The 26,373-nt window shown below is 39.7% G+C and overlaps 3 protein-coding genes across 3 annotated transcripts; 1 reads left to right on the top strand and 2 right to left on the bottom strand.

The window, feature by feature from the left end:
* Nucleotides 1-1,239: 1,239 nt before the first annotated feature.
* pcyox1 (prenylcysteine oxidase 1) lies at nucleotides 1,240-8,578 on the bottom strand. The gene is made up of 7 exons (XM_036529545.1): nucleotides 8,550-8,578; nucleotides 5,954-6,097; nucleotides 5,245-5,451; nucleotides 4,912-5,086; nucleotides 3,410-3,621; nucleotides 2,532-2,684; nucleotides 1,240-1,978 (listed from the first exon to the last, which is right to left on the bottom strand). Exons 2-7 carry the CDS (start codon nucleotides 6,063-6,065, stop codon nucleotides 1,308-1,310), a joined length of 1,530 nt encoding a protein of 509 aa, XP_036385438.1. The 5' UTR covers nucleotides 6,066-6,097; nucleotides 8,550-8,578; the 3' UTR covers nucleotides 1,240-1,307.
* A 1,032-nt stretch (nucleotides 8,579-9,610) lies between these two features.
* fam136a (family with sequence similarity 136 member A) lies at nucleotides 9,611-12,906 on the top strand. The gene is made up of 3 exons (XM_036529633.1): nucleotides 9,611-9,935; nucleotides 11,476-11,616; nucleotides 12,394-12,906. The coding sequence occupies exons 1-3, from the start codon at nucleotides 9,849-9,851 to the stop codon at nucleotides 12,580-12,582; spliced, it is 417 nt and encodes a 138-aa protein (XP_036385526.1). The 5' UTR covers nucleotides 9,611-9,848; the 3' UTR covers nucleotides 12,583-12,906.
* A 2,643-nt stretch (nucleotides 12,907-15,549) lies between these two features.
* On the bottom strand, nucleotides 15,550-25,594 carry gmcl1 (germ cell-less, spermatogenesis associated). The gene is made up of 14 exons (XM_036529540.1): nucleotides 25,503-25,594; nucleotides 24,175-24,358; nucleotides 23,672-23,795; nucleotides 23,231-23,327; nucleotides 23,018-23,115; nucleotides 21,954-22,066; nucleotides 21,641-21,706; nucleotides 20,398-20,482; nucleotides 19,560-19,650; nucleotides 19,039-19,179; nucleotides 18,326-18,395; nucleotides 17,509-17,584; nucleotides 16,644-16,877; nucleotides 15,550-16,087 (listed from the first exon to the last, which is right to left on the bottom strand). Exons 2-14 carry the CDS (start codon nucleotides 24,348-24,350, stop codon nucleotides 15,947-15,949), a joined length of 1,512 nt encoding a protein of 503 aa, XP_036385433.1. The 5' UTR covers nucleotides 24,351-24,358; nucleotides 25,503-25,594; the 3' UTR covers nucleotides 15,550-15,946.
* Between the last annotated feature and the right edge of the window lie 779 nt (nucleotides 25,595-26,373).

Below are 26,373 nucleotides of genomic sequence, written 5' to 3'. Positions count from 1 at the left end.
ATGATCATCCAATCAGCTGTGGAATGTGAGGCTGAATGGATCTCAGAAAGAATTTATTATTGTCTGTCATTCAGCCAGTTTCCTTCCATTTCAGGGGTATATCTAAAATTTAGAGTTCACCCTTCTGTTGAACTTGTGAAGTAGTCAACTACAGTTTAATCAGATCAATAACTATCTTTGATTTCAATCGTTGATGAAAACTTAACTTCTGGATGCCTTTTTGACTTGTTTTTTAAAATGATTCCAGTGTAAAAAAATGCAGTGCTGATCACAATAGAGGTCACACCTCAGACGTTAGCACTGATTAGAACTGACTGCATTTAGTGTTCTTTTCACAGTGACTGTTTAAGATGACCCGCATTTCCGACATTTATAAAAATACTGCCATTAATTGCTCTATGACACAAAATCCTGCTTTATGACACCTTATGACAATTCAAATGAATATTTTTGGGATAGCCTGAACTTGATGTTGCTGTCTCATAGGCTAATTTTGTCTGTAAAATAACATTTAAGGTAGACTACATCGATTTATTGTGTTGTCTTTAACTCCCCGTTTTCACTTGGTAAACCCATGGGGGAACTTAAATTGTATTTATTTTATCCTTTGTGTGTTCGTGTGCTCTTGTTTGCCCTGTACATAAATGCTAGGCTGAAGACTACGGTTTGTGTTCCCTGTGTCCCGTCATTCCTGTACCATCAACCAGCGTGCATCACAATACTGAATATTTGTATATTTAAATATACAAATATTTTTTAAAACATTAGTGTCTTATGAATAGTTAATCTCAATTTAAGCTTTTTTAGAGGGGAGAAATGAGATTTCTATTCTGTGTTTGTTTATATCTCACTAAGAACTATGGCTTTTTTGAAAATGTGGTTCACCACAGAGATTCCAGCACCACTTGTGACATAAACATGCAGAGTGTCTATCTACGCAGATAAAGGGTTGCCAATAACAACAACCACTTGGTACAAAAAATGATCCCCATGGGGCTCCCAACTAGCTCTTTGGGTAAGGCACTCGCCTTTAGTGCAAACTAAGCCCTACGACCCGCGCTCCATTCCAGCCGTGTCATTTGCCAACAAAGACCGGGAGCCCACGGAGATGGAACAAACTGTCTTTGTTCAAGCAGGGACAGGGATGGGTAGATTTTCCAGGGTCCCCACATATCAAAAAATAGTGTTGCATAAAGGGGAAAAAAAAACAAAACAAAAGCAAAAAAAACTACCCCTCTACTACCCCTCCCTCTACTCTAATTTTTCCTTCTGCTGCGGCCTTCAATCTCACAGTCCTGCTTCCCTCCCTATAGCTCACTCCTCAGTCTGGTATGTAGGTCTTCCTGATCAATTTTACCTTTCATCCCATGCCAGCGGTGATGTGCCAGCAGTGCTAGATTCCTGGCGGAGATGGCACTCATCTCCATGGCACTGGCCGCCCACTCAACCGCACCCAAGTAGTACAACCGCTCATGCAGCACAAAAGGGGGTGTCCTCCTGTTTGGTTGGCTGTAAGAGGGATACGCCAGCCATCGCTTCTCCGAAACCTTCTCCCAGGACAAGAACATCTGGGAGAGCTGGGTGTCAGTCAGCGGCTGGGGTGAGAACACCTTCCACACCTTCCGGACGCTGGCTGCAGGACGAGAGTAGCCAGGTGGGACATGGACCGGGTCGATGGAGCTGAGGCTGTTGAAGATGGAGCCCTTGTGTTCCATGGTGAGGATGTCAGACACAAAAAACTCGGATGGCGGATCAGCAACCCCCAGGAAGGAGGTGTTGAGGAGGCCGTGGACCAGGGTGGCAATGGTTTGGTGGTAGCGTCCAGGGAAGTGCGATGGGATGGAGGGGGAGAAGCCATGGAAGGCTATCTGGGAGAGGCCCTGGTGGAGTGGGGTGGCCACTATGACAATGTCATAAAGGGCATGGGCAGACCCAGATTTCTCAATATAGCTCACCTCATACAGGCTGGCCATGCCTCCTGCAGTGGAGAAGGGGGGAAGGAGGGAAAGAAGTACAGGTATTAACCGACAGAGGGAAACACACTTTCAGAATGAGTCTAAGTACACATCTGCATTGAAAGATTTGTCGTCAATTTACTAGCACATTAAACAAAGCACATCATGATTAACTCCTGTAATGACATGCACCAGTCTTAAAACCATGTGGTAACTGTCTCTTACAAACTGCAGCAGAAAGTTACTATTTGACAGAACAAAATTGTGGTTCCTTATGTGGCAGTGTTCCAGACTACCAAGAAAAGGCAGAGCTAAGACACCATTTAACTTCTTTACAAAATTTTGTTGTACGTATGGGTACGGAATCCAGAAAAAGGACAATATCGTTATAAATAGATAAAATAGATATTAAAAAAAATTATCATTCCTGGGAAGACACATGGGCTATTATTAAACTCTTCAAATTCCCTTAGACCCTTATAACCCCCTAAAAATATCTGAAATGGTTTAGGAAAACTAAAGTAAGTCAGTGAATGCCAGTGTTTCTCCAAGTGACTGTGTGCTCCTTCTTCTCACCAGTCTTGATGGGTCGTTGTTTGGTGGAGATGGCCGTCACCCGTGCTGGAATGAGCTCTGCCTTACTGTGGTACAGCAGCCCTGAGCACACCTTCTTATTGCCCCCATCCACAGCCCACAGCCCTGGATCTGTCCCTGCCAGGGACACCGCCCCTTGGGACAACAAATGAATTACACTTCAGGTCAAAAATTTCAAATACCAGAGATTATGCAGACACATATCTGCATCTGCAACCAATTATTTACTCCTGTGTTGTAGTGATAAGCATCTTCAGTATCTGCGTGTTGGGCACAGAGGTGCTGATCCTGGATCAGTTTTTTAAAGCTTATAGCGGGCAATTTCAGAACAAGGGTAGGGAAAGTGGATCTTTGCCCAGTGCAGCTGGGACTGCAGATAAACTGGTAGCACCATAAACTAGCCAGCAATATCAGTGGACCAAAAGGCAGCTTTCTGTCTTTCTTCCTATTTAAAGAAAGACCCCTCAGTGTATGACTGTCATATGGGAGCTGTATTCTCTTCGGTCAAATCCACCAAATCCTTTCAGACATGGTCTGACAAAACATAACGAATTATTTACAAAAAAACTGTATGTATCAATTTTTAGATATGGGTAACCATCTGCAATGCCAAATATGGCTTGACACGCAATTTTGGACAAACACGTATGTTGTCATAAATGGCAGGACCACTGTGCAACAGTTCTGGATATCTTAATAAATACTAAAAAATATTTTAAAAGTACAAGGTCCCACAGCATTCCACACAGCTTTGTTTGCTCGAGTTATATTTGTATAACAATTCCTCCCACAGCCATTTCAATGAAATCTTTCCACCTGACATGTTTCTTCTCCCACCATTCCTTTCTGCTTTTTCATACCTACGAAGCCATTGATGCGGACACTCTGACCATAGTTGACGCGGGTGGCAGGTGCTACAATGCCATTCAGGAAGCTCTGTGAGAAACCTGCTCCCAGCATGGCCTCCTCTAGTGTCTGATTGGCCAGATGAAGGAAGCTGTCCCCGCCCATAGCATGCAAGAGCCTTTCAACACTGGAAAAGGAGTAGCCAAACTGCTGGTACTGGTAGATCCTGGAAAAAGGGAGAGTCCAGAACCATAAGGAGTGGGACACTGGGCAGAGTAGCCTAATAAAACTGTCTGCTGTACAGAGAGGTTTTGGGTTAAAAAAAAAATAAAAAAAATTGCTCACCGTCAATAAAAGTACATCTATATGTCATTTTATCTTTAACCTGCGATAGTGCATTTTTATTCTTCACAGGTTTATCTACTGTTTTCAAATGTACTGGCTGATTTTGTTGTTAAGCATGTCGGGATAATCTGAAAAAAAAAAAAAAAATGTCTTCGACTAGAGGGTTCTGAGAGAGAAAACTAAAAATTTAAATACACAAACATTTCATACCAAGAAAATAACACCTGCTCATCCAAGCATTTACCCGATAAAAGGCAAATCTTCATAATTCCATTTTTACATCACTTTGGCAACAAAAACAATACTCTAAATTATAGTGTATTAATACATATATCTCATACTGGGGCTATAAAGCCATACTGTTAATTCAAATCTTCCAGAAACTTTGCACAGAGGTCAAACTAGAGCACAGGCTGACAACATTGATAACAGTAGCTCCTCCCAAAGTGCCAGAAGGTCTGGTTAAAGGGAAACAATTCACAGGTCACAGCATAACATATCAGAGCTTTAAGTAAACAAAATCATGGCCATAAAAATCTCTCTCATGGACTGTGCTCAGTGAGAAATGCAAACAGTTCACACACTCTTTAGTCCTTTGTTAGGGAACGCTAACAAAGGACTAAAGATCAGTTACTTTTGCTGGAACTTTCCGGCAAAAAAATGGGTTTTAGGCAAAAAACTTTTCTTACAATAACATAATAACTTGACATACAGTCTATGACAGTAGACAATTACTTACAAATCCCCGAAATATTAGCAAGTAGAGAGTGACGCATCATGTCCCCCAAAAGGAGTGGAGACTAATCAGTGACCAAATCAGTGCTTTTCTGCAGACAGCAAAATCTTTTTATGTGTTCAGACAAACCGTTCTGGGGTTCATGAAGCCTCACTCTCATAGCACAATAGAACAGGCCAAAAATTCTTTGACAATCCAGTAAAATCTGGCTTTTACCAAATATTTATGTTGAATACGAGTGTTTCTCACAATGGGCATGCACATCCTTGATTCAAAATCAACTGTTCTCCGAAGCATGTCATACCATTTTGAGATCTGTTCTTCGCCCACAAATATTTTAACTAAAGACGAAAGCCAAAGCTTGCAAAAGGGGGACACCAGGATGAATTCATGGCATAAAAGTCCACCACCAAAAGGTGTTCCTTTAGATTTTACCTCATGAACTTGTCCAGGACACCCTCCACCCACATCTGCATGCGCAGGAAGTTGAAGCCGTATCGCCACAGCATGCGCAGGAAGTTGATGATGAACCAATCACTTTCTTGGAAACTCAACTGCTCACCATCAAAGATGGCCATTTTGCCAGGGACATCAGTACGCTGGGACAGGCCTGAATTTGGAAAGAAGGACCAAAGGCAGGTGCATCTACCCATCAGTATGTGTACCTTTGAGCCACTCTTTGTGTAAGCAAACCCTAACCAAACCCTAACTCTATAAAAACTGAGTTTATAACTCTCTGACAGGGCAGAACTGTTAGAAACTGCTTACCCAGTCTGTCCACAAAGTGCTTCATGTGAAGGTTGAGAGGGTGAATGACAGCACCCCCCGTCTCATACTCAGCCCCTCCAATCTCCTCAGTAGCCAGTCGGCCCCCAACTGTCCCAGACTCAAAGATGTCAATCTTCACCCCTGTCCCAAACTCCTGACGCAGAAAGTAGGCGGTTGCTGTACCCCCAATGCCTGCCCCAATCACCGCTGTAGCAGAGTGAACAAAAATTGATTGCAAATCAAGAACACAAAGCCTTATCTTTTTCTCTAACAAAGAGAAAGAGTACTTTAAAGTGTTAAAATTAGAAGTTTTCTATTCCATCCCAAGATGTAGTTGAAACTTGCATTACAAAACTGTATCCCTCAGACAGAGGATCTGAAAATAAATGCACACTGAATTAACATCCAAGTTTTCTCATATTAATCAATGCTACATTAAAATGATACTCATACTCATAAAAACACTGACATTGCATCATGTTCTGGAACAAAAAATGCTATTTCAAAAAAAAAAATACAAGCACAGATACTGAACAAGGAACTGCAAGTCAAATCAAAAATGATTTGAAGGACCATCCACTTCAACAAGCTGAACCCCAGGAACAGAAGAAGGCAAATCATGTTGTCACAGGTCTTGATAGATACCTCACTGTAAGCTGGGATGATTTTTGCCAATTACCTAAAATATTAATGAAAGGTTTCAGTTTACCTATCCTCTTGGGAGGTTGCTTCACTTCCGGGGCAGAGGCGAAACCGCGGCGTCCAGCCAGGCACAACCCCAAGAACAGGAGTGTTCTGGCTGGCAGAGTTTTCACCATCATCCTGAGTTACCGTGCATTTAAAAAATGGGCATCTACAAAAACAGAAGTCAAAAAGCAAAAATGTAAAAACCTTTAATTCCTCCACTACAGAGGGACTAAATTACGGTCTAAGATTTGTAGCTGCATTTTGAGCATTTAGGCAAATGTGATTGGTTCTGAGTTGAAAATAAACTTCAGAGTCATTATTATTGAACTTGCACCAAGTGAACCATTTGATCAACAAAGACATAACTGTCAGCTGTCCTGATATTGGAAAATGCATCCTTGTAGCAAACTCCAGTATAATGGAGCTAATGATAGCGACACAAAAATAAGAGAATAAAAGGCTTTACCCAAGCTGTATGCACTTGTTTAACCATCTACATTAGTTCAACCATTCAAGTGGTCTGAATTACATTGATTCAATAAAAAACAAATGCCAAAGAATACATACATGAATGTTATGGGATACAAAAGCACAGGCTAACAAATATAATGAATGAAAACTCATTGCTGTAATCTTTGTAAAAATGTGCAAATAAATGTTTTCATTGCTCCATCTGCCATACTGCTCACCGCTCTCACCACTCATAGTGAATACTGAGGACAATTTAAGAGCTGCAACATGAAATTTGTCAATGTCCATCAATCATTCCACAGTTATACAATCAAATGCTGAGCTTATCACAGGACACAAAGTCCAGGGAAAATGAAATGCTAGATGTTTTGTTTCAAGACAGATAATAAAGGTATCCATTTCTTCTCATTCTACTAATCAGAATGGGCAAGAACACTGGTCCAAAATAATTTAGTTATTATTCTGAGTGAACAGATAAAGAAATGAAATTATATTATTATATTATATTAAATGAATTGTTAGCAAAGACAAGTAAATTATCAGAAAGTGGAAGCATGGTACTTCTGGAAATGACAAAATTCCCAAATTGAACTTGATAAATAGTGAAATTAGGCACTGACATTGATTTCAAATACAAACAGCATGGTTAGCTAGGTGAATGGCATCTACAATTCCTATCAATGTTCTGTAATGCAGAAAAAAAGTGTACTGTGAATTACTGTACAGACATGTGATTAGAGTGGAGAACAGCTGTGCATACGAAATCAAACATTTATTTTAGTAAGCCGGACCACAGTCACTGAATTTGAATGAACAGTGCTGATCCCAAAGCATAACACATCATGCAGCAGAAATAGCCATAGCCACAACAAGCAGCCAATAAGTTAGGAAATACCTCTTCTGCACTGCTTTTGTAAAATGTTAGAATGCGGTAACAAGAAAAGTGGAATGATGTTACAAATCGGAATGATTTTAAGTTAGAATACTCTGAATGTTTCTGAAATGAATCTAGATTAGAATCTAGAATTTTTAATGCTTAGAATGCGGCTGAATGAGGGAGCAAAGCCCTGATGGTGCAGGCACCCAAAAGATTCTGCGATTATGGTTAGAATGACATCAGAAAGGAAACAGAATATAATCAGGAAGGTGATATCTTAATCTTAAAAATTGTACGGGACAACTGGGTGGCACGAACAACTCTGAAAGTTACGACTTTTCAATGTCGTTGAAAATTTGAACTTTGTTTTTATGTAACCGGCAAAACTTTGGAGCAGTTTGGATAATTGCCAGTTAACAGCCACCACAACTATATCCTGAGCTAGAAACTGCAACCAAAAAGGGTACAAGCAAATGAAAAGGAATCATGTAACTCCTCTGACACATTTACTACAAAGTTTCTAAAGTGGATAGCAGAGGTGTGGTAACAAGACATCATTATCTACCCAGCCGAAACATTTCGCATATGAACAATGAATCAGCTAGCTACAGTCGATTCTTAGCCAATTACTTCTATTATCTACAGGACGCATACAACATTATCGACGGAAAAACCCGAGGACGGATTAAGTTGTATACTATTCGCGTATCGGTGAAAGCAAACCTAGGAGGTACTTTGCCCACACTGTCAATTATTTTTTGAGTGGCACGACTTCCCCAGCTAGCAAAACAATCAGGGACCGGCATTTCCCAAGACAACAGCACATACAAAATAGCCTGCCATCTATGTACGTTTAATACCAAGGTGAACGTAACTATTTTGCACATTGTCCTAGTAGCAAGCTACTTTGACCTCATAATACTTTCTATCTCGCAGACGGACTAGCTAGCAAGCTCAGTTAGCCAACTAGTGAGACTAAATATTGCATTTCTTGTTATAACTATCCCTGCATCGACCTGTTAAACTTAAAAGTAAAACTTCAACCTACTGATATAGCAAGTATAGCAAGCTAAGAACAGCAGACAGGATATCAACACTCCACACAGCTACAAGTGTATAAGCATTATGCAGCTTTATCGTGTCTAAACTACATGCCTAATAACGTTAGCTAATTAAGACAGTTAGTCTAGGCATCATAAACTACTTAGCTTACTAAAGTAACAAAGTTAGCGAGCGAGTTATTATTCGACTCTTCATAAAATATACTGACCGTCTTCAGAAAAAAACTCGTTGGTGACTCGTTGGCGCAGTCTCTGTAAAAACGGTAGCATTGGGTACGAGATCAGCACGAAAGGGTATATGAGACGCAAACAATCGATTAATAAGGCTGCTGCCCGGAAGTCTACATTGACAATCGGGACATGCATATTAACTAGACACCATTCACCACGCTCTCTCATGCAAGCACAGTCCAGGAAGTAAGCGGAGGTAGCCTAGACTGCGCCTGTCTGTCTGTCTGTCGGACCCATGTTGACCATTCGAAAGAAGAAGAGGGAAAAAAGAACTAATGTCAAAGGGTGTTGCTTCAACAGTTTGTGTTTTCACCCACTTGTCACCTTTACATTGCCATTTCGGGAAATGCATTACTTTATGCCGTACACAGAGAGCGCGTAATTTGTCATCTGTCGTTGGGTCCAAAAGGCCATAACTGATCATTTTAAACAGTCATCTTCTAAACTATTATGGAAGCTATTGTATAATTACAGGAAAAACATTTGCCCATATCTTATGAAATTCTATGAAATACTGTATTAGAAAATATCAAATTATGTGTGCCTTGCATAATTGACTTACTTTTTCATGATTCAATATTAGAGAATATTTTTTGACTAATTATGACTTAGTAAGTATAATAATCATTGTGGTTTTGCATTAGCTTCAGGTCAAATGTTTTGGGCACAGTGAATAAGGGGCATGCGCAGTACAGACTCTGTTCAATTCCTGGACTTCAACTCGCTAGGAGCATGTCGATCCTTGGAGTATTATGGTGATATGGTTGAAACGCCGGTCGTGTTTAGTGTCGCCATCTTTTGAGGTTCATGTATAGGTAAACTATTTCGTGCAATGGGATGTTGCTTATTTACGCAGCATTGTAGGACTGCGAGGCATTATTTGTGCCTTGTATTCACCAAATCTGCAATTATGATGGATGTTATATCATAAAGACTCAAATATTCAGCCAGATTACATGTAGCTCTAATGCGCGTGTGCAGTGAGCCTCACAGTTGCTTCGCATATGACCATTAACCTTAACTCCTCTTTCCACTGCCGTAGGTCAGTGGTTCCCATGTGCTACTGATTCTTTGAGGTGACCTTACAAGATAGCCGTTTTGGTGTTACCGTGCAGTTAAGAGAGCATATAATGTTGTCGCTGATAGCTATCTAGCTAGCAACAAATACGTTTTTTTCATACATTTAAATTCCGATATACCTGGTCTGTTAGTTACCCACTTAGCTAGCTATCTTTCGATAGCAACCTAGCTAGCTAGTTGTTTTAGCGTAGTCCGGCATGGCAGAGGCACAACAAGCTCGGGTTCAAACTGCGGTGGAGGAGATGGTTCAGGGTTTGGAACGGGACCACATCCGAAAAATGCAAGTAAGTTGGCTTGTGCATTAGCTGTGTCGTTAGATATAACTGCGGGCTAACCGATATCCTTTTTTTCCAGACTTGAGAGAATTGCTTGATTGCTAAGTGTACTCGTAGCTACCAAATATGTTTTTTCAATTTGGAGAAATGAACAAATTGGTTACCAAATAGTCCAATGAAATGTTGATATAATATCCAGCCATTATACATAGTACGACAACACACTCTTTAATGAGAATGAATTTGCCGAGACGGCATTTTTCGGCCATTAATAATGCGCGTGGGTGCATTCACTTTATTTTACTTAAAAAGCTTGATGATAGACCGACTCCTCTTGCGAAATTTAGGTTCGGGCTTAAAACACTGGTCTGACGATGATACTTCATTCTGGGCTTGCTGTCTGAGAAATGCTGCTGTGTTGGTCATAAAGACACGAACCTGAGTGTCACAAATCATCACTTGCAAGAGGTTAAATCAGCAGGTTACCAGAAAGTATATGGACGTTAAAAGGTGCGTGAGTGTTTGTCCAGTGTTGTCATTGAATGATCATTCGAACTGTACAATTAAATGGCAAGAGCTGAATCTGTGTGCGTTTTGTAACTTAAGTCATTAAGCTTGCACCGTATTCCAGTGGCAGAGCTGAATTCTAAAATGCATTGAAGGTCAAAGGTCATTTAGAGCGATTCTACTGAATACACGTCTGTACACCAGCTAGATACAGTCCTGACCGAAACAATAATACCCATTACCCAACAATATAGTTGTTGAGGGTCTTGATTTGTGTCATCCACATCACTTTTAACATTGAGCCAGAACATCGAAAATCACCAAACCAAACCAAAAAATGTTATTATAAAAACACAGAACATATTGGCCCATTAAAGAATCTTTCACAATTAATTAGTTAATTTCATAAATGGTGTCTGAGGTTGGGTTCAGACAGATACGAGATACTCCATAACTCCAGCAGGTTAGTCGGCAGTGGCCTAAAAATCTGAAGTGAAGTGAAGCAGCTGGTTCTGTTACATGTGCATTGCTTAGCCTTGTACTTGAACAGCTCTAAGTCTAACCCATCAGCATTTAATATTGCAATCATTTCATGTCAAGTAAAGTAGATATTTATTTTATCATGGACCCTACTCTAAGGATTCAAAGTCTCTGGGTGTACACCACTACAAGTTTGACAAGATGATTAGAAACGTATCCCTTGTCTTTCAAAAGTTAAAGATTGAGAGTACAATAGTAGATGATTATGTAGATATGTAATGCACCACCAGCAAGCTAGTAGCATCTTTGAGTGTTGTGTAAAGAAAAAGCTGTAAAATCAGCTGAGGTACATATCAACATGTAGCACTTTTCATGGATTTCAAATAGCGTTTCGGGTAAGGTTGGCATCAGGGCTAAGTCATGTGCTCCACCATCAAGAAGTGCAGTCCTTTATTGGACCCCTTGGTTTAGTGAACAATGCATATGTACAATGTCAATGAAGTATTGAACACTTAAACCAATGAAGCTGCATGAAAGTGACTGTCTCTCTCTTCGTTATCAGGGTCACATGTTCCGGTGCAGTGCAGAATGCTGTGAACGTACATCAGACTCCATGTCGCAGGTGCACCAATGTATTGAGCGCTGCCACACCCCTCTGGCGCAGGCGCAGAATCTGGTTACTATGGAGCTGGAGAAATTCCAAGTAAGAACGCACAGAAACTACACTTAAGTCATTATGGTAGATGCTGACAGTGTGTCCCAGTTTGCACAATCACCTGCCTTTGTCAAGCTGCACATTTTTGTGTTAGGGTCAGTAATAATAATACTGGTGCCATTTGACTCAGTGGTCATAACATAGATGTTTTAGGTGGTCGCAGGCAAATATTTTCCCAAAATCTTTTTTATTGTGCTTGAATGTGGTTTTCTAAGGACTGATTCCAGATTAAGTGGTCAAAACTGAGCTGCTTTCAGGATTTGGGCAACTTTGATTGATGCTATGGTTTATTGCAAGCTATTGGTCTAAAAATATAAAATTTACAAGTTATCCAACCATAATTTCTTTATTGATAGTGCTGTGTCAATTGTTATAAGCTTCATTGCAGGTTAACACTCATACCAGTAGGATCCAAAAGCAAGCTAACGTTGTCTAGCAGGTTGGCTACTCAAACTACATTTAGCTGCCTATCAAATTAGCTTAATCGCATAATTTGGGAACTTCATGAGCTAGAATTAGTTAATACCTGTACCTTGTGTTATGGTAAAGCCAAAAAGCAGGATCAGGCCGTGTGTATGTAGTCAGCCAGCACATATTCATTATGCTTTAGTACCTAAGTACCTAGGTTTGTCCTACTGAGGATAGTAACTTTGCATTTCTTTTACATTAAGCATGTCTGCTAAAGGCAATGTACAGATGACTTTGAATGGGCTTGGCCCACAATGGCCTGCACAATGGAGTCTGTAACATTTAACTCCCTCCCAGGACCGGCTGACCCGCTGCACCATGCACTGCAACGATAAGGCCAAGGATCTGTTTGACTCAGGGGCTAAGGAACCAGCTGTGCGGGCCCTAATGGAGAGGTGCGTGGGAAGCTGTGTGGATGATCACGTCAACCTACTGCCCAGCATGACTCGCAAACTCAAGGACAACCTAGCAGGGATACCACAGTGAGAGGCAGCAGGGAGGTGGGGGGGGATTTACAGATACTCAAACATGCAAGTGTACAGACTAACACTCTCAGTGATTAACCAGAGCTGGACGGACTGATCCTGCCGCAGCCTGCAAATATTCACGTATCAGTTAGCGGTACAGGAACACAATGAATCAGTCAGACAGATACAGAGACTGACTCGGGGGGGAATGACCTGGAGAAATAGTTGGCCGTTCAGAGATGTGTTTAATGGAGTCAGTTGTTTTACTCGACAGGTGTGTACCAGTGGTCCTTCTGTTGAGTGAATCATCTTGCATAAACCAGCACACACTCAATGATTAGCAGTCAAGACTCGAATAAGTACATAAGTACACACACAGACAGTGTATCTGGACGAAAGACTTACATTTTGCACGTCATCTTGTGATGAGGAAGAATATCTTGGGGAAAAATACTGTTTTCTGTTCAATTGTCTTATTACAAAAAATGAAGAATGCATTACATTTACCATCACAGACTGTAAGTTGAACTGTGCTGTTTTTAATGAGCTGAGCAGGTTTGTGAACTATCAGGGTCCGTATGCATTAAAATTCAAAGAAGATTCTTAACAACGGACTTGAGTCTCAAAAAAGTAATTTCACAGAAATACACCAGTGAATCCACCAAACAATAAACTTGTCGCTTGTTTTTGTAATTCATGAATGGAGTGTCATTATATCCATCATAAATGTCATGTTGGTATCAGTATTATTGATATTAACATTATTTTTGCCACTTTATTTAGCCAACATCCACACCTTTTTTCAAGATACTTGAGTTTTAGCTGTATAGCAGAGCATAAAGATAAAGGTTGTCATTGATGAATGCACCCTTCCTCATGACGTTACAGGAGTTATGGTTTGAGTAAACGCCTAGGTTGTTCAAATTCCTCACAGGTAGAATCTTTGGCATTTTAAGTGACAGAAATGAGGCATCTCTTCATACTTAAGATCACAGTTTTCCCCTTGGAAATTTCTTTAAATAAAGTGTCAGTTTCTTGAATTTTTTATGCCTTCAGACCCTGGGTTCTCTTCAGCAAGATTTTTACACTGTGATGACAACGTGCTGTACCATTGTTTTTGTTTGTTATATGTTTTTATATCAAAATTAAAGACGAAAGTGAAACATGCTCTTAATACACCATAGTTCTTTAGTGTGTTTGAAGGTATGACTAGATGAGTACATGTGGCTGATACTAGAGATTGACTTGATGTCTGACACAAAAGACCTTCACCAAAAATGTTGCAGGAAAAAGTGATATCTGAACATAGTCTTATATAAAGTGCTCTATTTTTTATCTTTTTATCAAACATTCATATATAGGAAGAAAATCGTACATACACCATACATAAATTAGTGACAATGAAATTTAGTGATTTCTAAGGACCCTTTTATGAAGTAATGTGATGAGTCTTGTATCAAAAATGTAGATCTCAGGAAAGAAGAAGCAAAACATTTTACTGTGCATTGTAATTTAAGTCAATACAATTACTATACAACAAGGCATCTTGGTAGCCTTCACTGTATAAGAAAGTAGCCAGCTAATCTGATCAGTTTGTGCTAATTGTAGAAAATTAAAACTGAAAAGCCTTAAGTAATGCTAAAGGTCTCCACAGTGAGATTAACTGAAATGGGCAAAGGTGGTGCCTAAGAAAATAGTAACATCAGAGATGTTGCTCTGCTCTGCTATGTGGCTATTTCACAGAATTTTCAGTGTAAGTGCAGGTCACACATGTAAGAAACCAATAGATTGACATCTGAAATTTAAATTAAAAGCATTTGAAACAGCACAGTGAGAATAAGAAATGACCCTGAATCCACGATCCATTGTGATGAAAAAAGTGATGCCCGGATCAGCACACTCATACTAACTTAACTAGATGCAGACTAATGAAAATTTTATGGGCAACCAGTGGGTATTTAGATTGTTTAAGCTCGGATCAATCCTGCGTATGAATATGGATACATCTATGAAATAAGGCTGGCTAAGGGGTTTTGATCTAACAGATCCAGTACATGTCCACATGGGAGTGTGTACTTGCAGGCACTAAATTCAGATATTATACAAATAATGCATTTTAAAGTAAAGAAATATACTTAAGTTACGCCTAAGGTGTGTCCAGTCCATGGTAACCTTAAGTCTACAAACAAAACGTAGGAAAAGCATGCACTTTATGGAAAATGCAACATTTAACCTAACATAATTATATAACTTATTCCCATGAAAAACAAGTTTCACATCTGTCCACTATTTAATTTGTTCATACTAGTGGAAACTGTCTAAACTTGATAAATGCAAGCAAATCTTTCTAGTGTTTCTATCTATACAAGCACTGCAATGCCCAAATGGAGGTCAGTCTTTACATACAAGAGTTTCTGGCCAATAAACTGGGGTTATTCACAGGGATAATATTCATAGGTACTGGAAATGTATCATTACTCTCTGTTGGGATTGAGCTCTCATACTGTAAATTTTACATGATGAATGACAAAGGTGTATCTGAATTTTCAATTATGCAATTGGATAGAGTTGTAGATGAGTGTGTATATGTACACTAAAACATCAACAGTATAAAAACAGCACAGTAAATACAAAGTGGATGTAATAGTTGTAAAAAGGACTATATCAGTCATTTTCAACTTGGACACGAAATGGCCGCTTTAACAGAAAATGTAAAACGAGCATAACCAATGACAAAAAGTTGTATAAAACGTGTACATATATATATAAAGGAAATAAGAACAAATATACATATTACACAAAATACTGTCTTTGTCCCCATGCTACCATAGTCCAAAATAAATTGGGGAGCAAATGGCTGGCTTACAATGTAACAGTGATACATTAACATCCAATAGTATTCCAAAAATCAGTTTTTGAGCTCTGGCCATTGAACATCTACAACTTACCGTTGGAGAGCAAGAAAATGCACATACAGTGTACACTGAAAGAAAACATTTGTATTACGGAGATATTTTTACTTAGAAATTAATTAGTGGTAACTATGAATTAATTAGCAATAACTATGCATATTATAAAGAATGCCAATATGTATTTATCAAAAAAAAAAAAAAAAAAAACATGAAAAGTTTCTTCATTAGAGTAAAGCTCAGTTAAGGTAAAAAACAAGTCAGATCACTTCGCCCTGACAGTTCAGAAGCTCTGTTCCTGGTGTTTTTAAAGAGGGCTGGGGGTTTTGGTTTTTTTTTTTTTTTTTGTCATGCGTTATATCCCCAACCACCAAAGTCCCAGTGCAGTGGTGGGTCTAAGAGGAAAAAAGTTTCCCCTAAGACTGTCAGTGAGTGGACCATCCAAGAAGCCGGTTTCCACTGATGGAGGCAGGGTCAGGACACGCTGTGGGCGCTGCTCTCTGGCTCTGGGGCATCAGCTCGACGGCCTGATGGTGGCGAGGTGTAGAGGAAGTTGCAACAGACATAGAGGGGGAAGGCCAGAAGCCGACTGTCCAAGTTCATCACAACATATTCCTGCGTGAGGAAGGTCAAGAGATGCCCTGAAGCACGCAATGTAAATCACTACAATCATCATTTTAACAGAGAAACAGAAGCAGGACTGCTTTCTGCTAGCATCTCTTGTGCTTTTCCTTATTCCAAAATGTTTTCCTCTGATTCTGCCATCCCTTCTCCATTTATTTATTGCCGTTTTCTCCTATCTACCACACTTCCTCTTGCCAGACACTTTATAATAGCAAGAATGAAAAAACAGCATCAGTCAGTTGATGATAAATCTAAGAGAGCAAGTCTAATTTTCAGTTTTAGATTTTAAATTTTAGATTAAATGCATATTGTGAATTATTAATCTAACGTATATACAACAGTACATCAAATGTGTAATTTTCTGTAAGACATAGTTCCTAATCATTAGCAAATATGATCAGTAAAGCTAGTGTTCAGATAATCTGCTGTCAATAAAACTCAATAAAACTTTTACAAGTTTTTTCCAGTTTGACTTTGGAAACTTAAACCAACCTGAGTAAGAACTGTGCAGCTCTCTAAAACACATTTCTACCTTCCCTTCCCGTACCTGGTCCTTTTCCAGAGTGAGTAGCTGGTAGCCAGTGGAGCGGCTGCAAACAAGTTTCCCACTGGCGTCAAAGGAGGCCAAGCGCAGCCTGTACGCAATGTGTCTGCGTGGCTGCAGGCTGACAGAGCCTCCGCACGGCTGGCTCAGAGTGTTCCTCTTGAAGACAATGAAGCGGTTGGTGTACGTCACCAGAAGGTCAAAGCCGAAGTTGAAGCCTGTCCACCGCCAGCAATACTGCAAGCGGAAATTTATCACTCGTTAAAAATACAGATCGTATCATTCCTCTTAGGTTTCTGTACTGATGTTTGCACATTCAGAATAGAATAATGTGCACTGTAAGTGTGACACTGCACACTGAAGATGCATGAACCATGAAGTGAAACAATGCAATACTCATGACAACTCCTTGAAAATTTATCTGTTACATTATCACAGTCATGTTATGTTCAAGAAAGGAATGGACAACAAGGTTTCCATACATAATACTGTATGGAGAGCAACTTTCAGGTGGAAAACCAGCTCTACATTATTTATTTTTGTGCCTCCTTGTTCAAGTGGCTGTATACTGTTAGTTCAGTATGAGCCGTACCTGAGATGACAGCAAGAGTCTGAAATATGATTTTGAAAAATACAGCAATTCACTGTTATACCTCTCAGTGTGTACATCAGTATAGGAAAGCAAATTACATATTTCGATAACTCCCCACAGAGAAAAGCTGAGATCTGTACATATCAGCCGTTGACTGAAAACGGGCAACTGACTGCAGACTCCCATGATGAAAATCTGTTAGGCAGCTAGTATGCCAACTGTTAAATGACCATGCCATATGTTAAATGATTTTACGTAGATTTTACATTCACTCACATCTCCATCTTTGGCCAGTTTCCTGCCACACCTCATACTGTTCAAATCAAACTCCTCTTTGTTGGCTTCCTGTGGCCTGAGGAACATAAACAAAAAGCACAACATTAATTCACAGCATTAATTTCCATCATTATAATAACTATCCTCAGATAAAATGCTTTACAACTGATCCCCAATAAAGACACACTATATATCATTTGCAAAATTAAAGCTAATTATAGATTATACATTCTAATTTTGTGTTGTGGTCATTTTTAGGTCTTTCAGAACTCAGACATTTGGGACACTTAGAATTACTTGTCACACATACCGTATGCCTTGCCCTAATTTAAATGGTTCAATCTAAAAAAGTTCCTATGAACCACTGTGACACTGACATGTCCTCAGAGAGACATCATTAGACATATCAATCTACACAATCAAATAGCAATTTAACATATGACTGTTGAAAGAGTCAGTTGTCAGATCTTCAACTGCTTCCAGCAACATGACCAGCTATCAAGAACGGTCATAAATGAGAGAAAATTATTCATTTGCAGGATCCACATCTATCATGAGAAATCACGCAATGGTTTTCAATACAGAACATAAAAAAGAAAATGTGGAAACAGAATATGCATTATAAGCAGATTAAAATTGATCCCGTCTCTGATAATCAGCATAAAAATAATTTTATCTATCAAAAAGAGTTAGTGTAGTACTGCCCATATCTTTTATACTCTATCCAAACCCATTGTCTGATGATTCAGTATTGCTGGCATTGTTTCCATGTCCACGTATATTGCTATTTATTACAAGTGATACATCAGACACTAACCCGGTATCATTGTCATGTTCTGTCCGCAGCATAGCAAACCACTGCAGCTTATACACAGCAGATAGCCAATCTGAGGGGCAGGGAAGAGAAATATAAGGTGAAAATTGAGCACCCAATCAGTCACACCCCCATCTACACCCTTGCCTGTGTCTCATTCAGCTAACAGAGGCTTCAAAGGCCTCTTTACATATGAGTATGACAAAAACAAAATACTTCACAAAGCAATTCGCTCTCCTCTGTAAAATTCCTCAAAGTATTGTAATATTCTGCAAGTACTGCACATTTTCCTGTGCACAATGACCAGCTGTGACTACTTAAAACTGGAAAAAAAATTACATATATACTTTTAAAAACTATTTTAAGACAGTATATGAGCCACTCTGCATATTGTGCTCCTGTTTCCACTGATTAATTTGGCATTAATAATAATGATAATATAATAATCAATAATCAATGACAACCATAATCATGCAGAACAGGTTCAACTGCATCAGTGTTTATAGGATGCGGCAGCAGCCAATCTGTAAGACTGTACCCTTACTATCATAGGCTTCAGAAGATCAGTTTGTGTACACATTTTGGAAATAAACCTTGACATTGTCCACTGATGATCTGTACTTGTACAGGGATATTTTTCCATTGTAGCATATTAACTGCAATCCCTATCAATTCAGCCTAATCCCCACCTTGCCCCTTCCCCCAATCGGTCTCACCGTGAGGCAGAATGTTGTCCCTTTCCAGAATGCGAGCTGAGGCCAGGTCGTTGATGATGTACTGTAATCGCACCTGTCTGAATACTGGGGCGAAAGGTGCCCCCTGTTCAGTGTTCAGGAAAGCTTCCTCCTCACCCCGCTCTGGAAAACATTGGAAACATTCACAAAAGGGAAAGTAAATACTAATATCCACACAAGTTTACAACCAAGTAGTTAATTTGACATATTTTTTTCTCAAAGAAAAAATCCTCATACGTGGTAAAATCTACCTAATTTACTCACTGTCTTTTTGGTAAAAAGTTGTGACATTTCATTGTCAACAGATTTTTAAAACATTTTTCACTGTAGCTACTACATGCATAGTCCTAGCAGTTATGCTGGACTGCATAGTGCTTCTTCTAATAATAAATTCCAATCAATGGCCTTTTTTGTTTGTGTCCAAGCTCCAAAAATTCAGTAAATGATGGAATGTTTTTACACTGAAACCCTGAAAATAGCGGTGTGTGTGGAGCAAAACCCACCACTCCTGCTCTTGCAGATCCAGTTGTCTGCATCAGCAAGGAGCTGCTTGATAGGACCATTCCAAGAAGGGCAGAGCTTAAGAAACATCCACTGAAGAGGAGGTGGAGGAGAAGCCAGCAGAGGGAAAGAGAGAGAGAGAGAGAGAGAAAATTAGATTATGAAGTCATCTAAAGGCACACAGTATCACTTAGATGCCAGTGCACACGGTAAACATTTCTTTACAATGCACAGCACATGTCATGTGGGCACCATGAGATCTACATAGCACATTTTGTTAGCTTTCTTTACCCTTTAAAGGTGTACATTCAAAATCGCTGCAAGGCTTTATAATACAGGTAATGGCCAAAGAAACAGAAATTTTTCCACAACGTTTTACACATTTATTTGAACCAGACACTGTCAGAGGTTGGGTCTAAAACTTGTTTTATATCCTGGTGTAAATATAAGTGAGTGAGGATAATATTTGGCCAGTCATTTAGTAAAGTGATGAGGCAGTTCATGGTCTGGATGTGCTTTCATTGATTCTCTAATTAATTACTTTTACCCTTTCATCCTTTAGTGGTAAAATAAATGTACTTCATGTCTGGGAAAGCCACTCAGTCAGTCCGTGTTCCAGTGAGTTAGTGAGATCATGGGCCCACTGATTCCAGTCAAATTACGCAAATGTGTAGCATTTCACATCAACCTAATCCCAGGATCAAAGATCACTTAAGATAGTATATTTTGATGATGGCATTTAGTATGTATCCTGCTAACCATCCGGACAGCTGTGCGTATTACAAAAAATTGCGTTCAGTTGTGCATTGTCCAATCGTGAAAGATGACACTGCCATCTACCTTCTTCAGTGCTGTGTAGACATCCATCTCCACTTGCATGACAAACAGGTCGGACGACTGCACCAGCTGCTCCATGACCCCCACACTGTCAACAAACACACACAGGCAGCTGCGGTTACATGACAGATCAGATGCATAAGTGCTGTATAAATGAAAAACGCATAGGCCGTACACTTAATACAATGTAACAGGTGACTTACAAAGCAAACATCTGTCATATCTACACATTTTCACTCACTTGTTGCTAGCTAGCAAGGAAGCATGCATAAATGACTGCAGTCCAAATAACACGAAGATAAAAGTTCACCCTCCATCTTCCACACAATGAAAAAGACCTGTCTGGTTGGATATTGTTTACATTTACTCTAAGAAACTGAAAATTGTGGGATATGACAATGTTTACTTGGCTTTGTGCCAGACTAATTCCTTCTTTACTGACTCCATAAACACACATCCTTCTACCCAACATAAGGTAACAGCATTTTGACCACATCAAATACTAGCTAGTCAGCTGTACCTCAATGGACACTTTCATTCCCACCTCCCCTATAGCTGGCTGTAATTGGAAACAGCTTTAAAAGCATGGCCACCTTCAAGTGAGTCTGGACATGTTTGAGTGGAAATGAAGCTTTAGATTTATGACTCATCACATTAAATGCTCTCAAGTGGCAGAATCAAAATTCTACGCTGATTTATTCATACACCCATGGGCATAACTGCAATTTAATCCTGTATGCATGTATCAATTCTGGTTTTTACAAGCAATTGGACTTAACTATTTGCCATTGATGAGAATAAATTAAGTACATCTAAATGGATACAGAATATGTTAGTATACAGGAATCTTACAAAAAAGGTAGCTTGGTCTGTGGGAACACAATCTCTGGATCTCTGAGGATGCTTGCTTGTAGCCACTGGAATGTTGCAATATCTGAGTTGCGATGAAAATTGTACAAGCTAAAAATCCATGTCAACTATGAATATGGCTTCATGAGTCAACACAGTTGTTTGTATGATGGGTAATGATGAGTCCATACTAGCAAGCTGCATCCCTGCAGTTAAGAAACATTATGCCCCATGACCAATGCCACACTATAAGCAGCAATGAACTAGCAACCACGCCATTGGCAAAAACTGGGGGAAGATAAAATCACAAAATTGTCCCAAATTAACCTACGGAAAAAACTGAAACAAAAGAGACAGCCAAATACACATCTCAAATTCTCCAAGGTAAGATACATACCCTAGCTCCTTCATGAGCTCCACGTTTTGGTGGGTCATCAGATTATTAAGCAGCCACTCCAGACATCTACAAAACATATATACAGTCATCATATCATTTTATAAGCTCATTGTGTTCTACGATACTTTTTATTTATATGTGCAGACTTGACACAGCAGCACTTGAACCAGACAAGAGAGGGGAAAAAAGGTCAAATTTATCAAAATCCAGACATCAAGGACATCTAAAGACCAAACACCAAAATATAAGACGGCTCATACCAAGGTTAGAAAAGTAAAAGTGGAAAAACTGGCACATAAAAAGGCGTACTGACTTCTTTGTGACTGAGTCAAGTCCGTACATTCCAGCAGAGGAGTAGTAGCCGCACACAGTCTTTGCATTGATGGTCTCTTTCATGGTCTCCCCACATTGCTGAATCAAACCATCCTGCATGCACAGACCATCACAGGTGGAAAAAAAACATGAGGTTACATCAGGCCTACAAACAAGTGGACTTCAGGAAAATGTGGGGTGCAGAAAAATCATTACTTAAATTTTCTGATTCCTGGCAATCTAATAAAAAAGACCATGTAGTCAGAAGTTACTGAGGTAAAGCAATATTTATTTGTACTGAAAGGACTACTAAGATGAGTTCCAATAAATATAGTTCTGTGTAGTTTTTCCTGAAATGAATATTAAGCAGCCAAGATGGTCTTCCCTCCCTTATTGACTGTATTGCAATCTGTATAGTAAAACCACAGAAATAGTGCATTGCAATTGTGAGATATACATTAGTAATCATAATGTCAGTATTTGCTGTACCAGCACTTTGCAAATAAAAATCAAATTGCAGCTCTTTCAGGGGAACTGCAAAACTAGCATGACTTGATGATCAAGGTGTCAATAAAAAAACTTTTACATAACTAATTTGCTGAGTAATCTTAGCTAACTGGTCCTGCAACCAAACCTACTGAGATTCCAAGCTAAAGTTTTCGAACACATGCTGTAATCCATACACTCTAGTTCTTCCTAAATTTCTGTTTGTTTCATTACGAGTAAACTGCACAATGAATTTGCTAAAAGAAGTTGCACACACACTTCTGAAAGCAACATATTAAGTTCTCTCAGTCTGTATTTACCCAACCTTTAGTCCACTCAGCCTGTATTTACAGGTCCATCTTTAGGCTCAATAAAAGGTGGGTCAGTTTTCCCCTTAATATATCTCTTGGCTTCCTTAAATCCTGAAAAATGTTTCCAGACTGGCATCCCAATCATTCATGATTTAATCCCACGTCTATTTACATTACACTACATTTACATTGACTCATTTATTTATTGATGGCATATTAGAAAAACAGGGGTGATAGATAATGATAATGTAATAAATAATGTACTGACCAGCTGGAGCATGCAGGCAGCAGCTAGGATACTGATAACTCGACTGGGCTTGATCAAGACATCGTCCCGGTACAGAGAGCCAAATGCCACCTGTAGTGCTGTACAGACACACACGAAGGAAACTACATTCAAACCTTGTAACAGCAGCAGCTGAATATGTCTGAGCAGTGTACGAATCATGACAGAACACTGTGCTTGTGAAGAAGACCTCACCCTCTGTGTCGATGTTCTGGTCTGGAATCTCCAATTCAATGGTTGTCATACTAGACTCCTTCCAGGAGCCACTGAACATGCTTGAAAAATACCCCGACTAGAGGGAAGGAAGAAAGAAATGGAAATATTGTCCATTTTTTTGTTTATCAACTTGAAAGCCAAAGCATAATGATTTTTATTTCAATGTATCTTTACTTTAAATGTAACTACGTCAAAGCAACATGCTCATAAGATAATCTTCAATGGAACCATCAACTGAATGTAATTTTCAACCGAAGTGGCTGACTTTATTTCTTAATTATTACTGGTGTACAAACATTTCTGGTTTACTCTGTTGTTACACAATTGCTATTAATGTTTGTAACAAAAATTCTAATATCAAGAAAAAGTATAACTGAAGGAATTGAATGGATTGAAGTAATAAAACTGTCCCCTGCTTACCTGGCACAGGTAAACCTTGTGCAGGTTCCACTCCTGCCCCAATGCACAGATTCGGATGTCACTGTTCTCCCCATTGAGGAACAAAGTCTGGTAGATGTACTTTGAAGTGCTTTTCAGCTTCTTCCTGTAACAGATCCAGAGAGGGTCAGCAGAGGAAGAGGATAAATGAACACAACATATCCAATTGCATGCTTTAGAACAAACATTATTTGCCATTGAACTGCACTAAATATATTACTAAACTCAGCATATTTGAATGTACACATTCATACCATGCAAGCTGATTCTAGCATAACAAAACACTTTTCTTCATTTACAGGCATGAAAAGAAAATCCTCCACTTTTTCATGACCATGAGTGGTACTTCATCAGAAATACACCTCATGTCATTTGCATGATGTTAGTCAAGCAGGTAACCTTCTACAGGGTAGATAATCAGCCATGACGAGCTGTCATGCAACCCGTGGCAATCTGTTTGCGTCTGGTCTCTGCACGCGTTTCACCTGCGCGGTGTGTTGAGCAGGCTGTCTTCCTCCTCGGCCTCGCTGTCGCACTGACAAGGCGAGCTGCGCTTCCTCTTCCTGCACTCACAGCTGTGACCTGCACCCGTGCAGGTCCCCTCCGCTGGCTCCTCAGTTCTGCTGGAGGACGCCTGAAGCCGACTGCCCAGTGAGCCCATCTCTCTAACTAAACAACGCACACAGGAAACACTACTGTCAGTATCAAATCATGAGCAACACTACCAAAATCAGGCGATTTAGCTGTTTACTTTATCAGACAGGGGCAAGCCTAGCTTTGAACTGTGCAGAAAAAAATCTTTAAATGCATTGTTTCTTTGTTCCTACGCTGTGTTTCTTTAAAATGCTTGAAAGAAAGAGAAAGTGAGGAACGAAAATAAACACCAATACACTGATCAGTTGTCCATATTTACACTGAAAACATGAATCCTGGCATTCAACAACAGAGTGGATTTTATTAACACGTCTAATCCGTTTTCCAGCGTCTAACTGGTACTTCCCTGACCATATGAAGGAACGAAATTGGGCAGACGACGAGGGATGCTTTTAGTTTTAAAAATGTTATGCTCCAATCAGACTCTTTGGCTTATCAACAATCATTACAGGTGCATTGTAGGACACGACACTCTACACCCATAACAACAGTTCAACAACAAGTTAATCACGTTAACTGAAATTGTATTTATAAAAAAGACAAGCATCACTGGGAGTATGAGTATATACATATAAAAACCCCGCTATATTAGACATGAAGATCACACCATTGCACTGTCAGCTGTGTAGCTAGTGGCAGCTAGCTACAATATTCGTTTCGACTTACAAATTCGCTTTTGAACGGTAGCTGACCACATTCTTCCGAGCAAGAGGTGGTCAGATTTCAACAAAACACAACTTGCTTGGTATTGGAAAAACAATGCGAGAGTACACTGACTAATGTTCGGTACCTAGGTCAATGTCAATGTTTTCAAGATGGCTAGCCAGAGCTAGTCAGCAACAGCACCTTCATAACTAGGTAAGCGAAGCTAACTATTTCTCACTTATAAACATTGTTGCTAATTTGTTGTGCATATTATTGAGTCAGTCAATTGTGTTTTCGTTCAGCAGCTAACCGGCAAACCTTGCTTACTTGGATCACAACAGAGAGGACAGCTAGCGAAAGAACAATGAGAGTAACGTTACACCCTGTCCTCCTGGAGGAACACTGGCTAATGGCTAACCGTCTGCCACACGCACATTCAGCTAATAATGTAACAAATAAGCATGCCTTCAATATTTTAAGGTAGAAAAAAGGCATCTGAATTTGTTCTACTTACAGTTCTACAACCGGGCTTTTTCCATTTTACCCAAACAAAGCGACGCTTCCTATTCGTTTATCTCCGATCCACACGACATGATGCAAACAGCAGCACCAGTCCATCAGACAATCGTAGGCTCAGTCCACCCTTCTGGCCAATAGGAGACCGGAATTCAGGACGAAAAACAGACAGTCACATACATTTGTCCAATAGAAACTAAGATATTCGCGCGACCGAAGGTGATTATAGCAACAACAGCAGCTAGCTAAATTCTGGACCTTGTTCTTGGTTGTGTGCGCTTTTTGTTCTCTTCGCAGTAGTATCGTCTTCAAAACATTTTAGAATGCAATAACACATGTATTGTTTATTTAGTGAAAAAATTTGCCCCTGGATCCTGTTAAACCGATATGAAAGAGCCATGGAGCTGAAACCCAGGAAGCAAGCGGTGTAGAGGGCACTGCGCATGACTCCTGTCAGTCAGCCGAAAACAACACTGATACCCAGTGAGTCAATTCAAAGCCAAGTGATACTCATATCAGTGGATTTGTGGTGCACCTACTCCAAACTGATGCTGATGAATAAGCAGTGTATGTGAAACCTATGAAAGTATGCCGGTTATGGCGCCAATAAATTAAATGGCAATTACACGTCTTACCCACAGACTCAAGAACCCCACTGCTGCAACTATGGCTAGCTGATCATTGTAGTAAGAAAGCTAAAGGGTTAGCTGGCAAATGAACAAACTAAACACATTCCAAAATATTCAGCTCTGGAAATGCTGGTGCTTTATCCATGGTGCAGCTGTATGCCACATGTATAGGCTTTCGTAATTTAATTGGGGAATTCATGGAAATATCGACTTAATCACCGATTTTCACTATATCATACA

The sequence above is a fragment of the Megalops cyprinoides genome, chromosome 5, assembly GCF_013368585.1.
Source record: "Megalops cyprinoides isolate fMegCyp1 chromosome 5, fMegCyp1.pri, whole genome shotgun sequence".
NCBI lineage: Eukaryota > Metazoa > Chordata > Actinopteri > Elopiformes > Megalopidae > Megalops > Megalops cyprinoides.
This window is presented reverse-complemented; position numbering and strand designations above follow the sequence as displayed.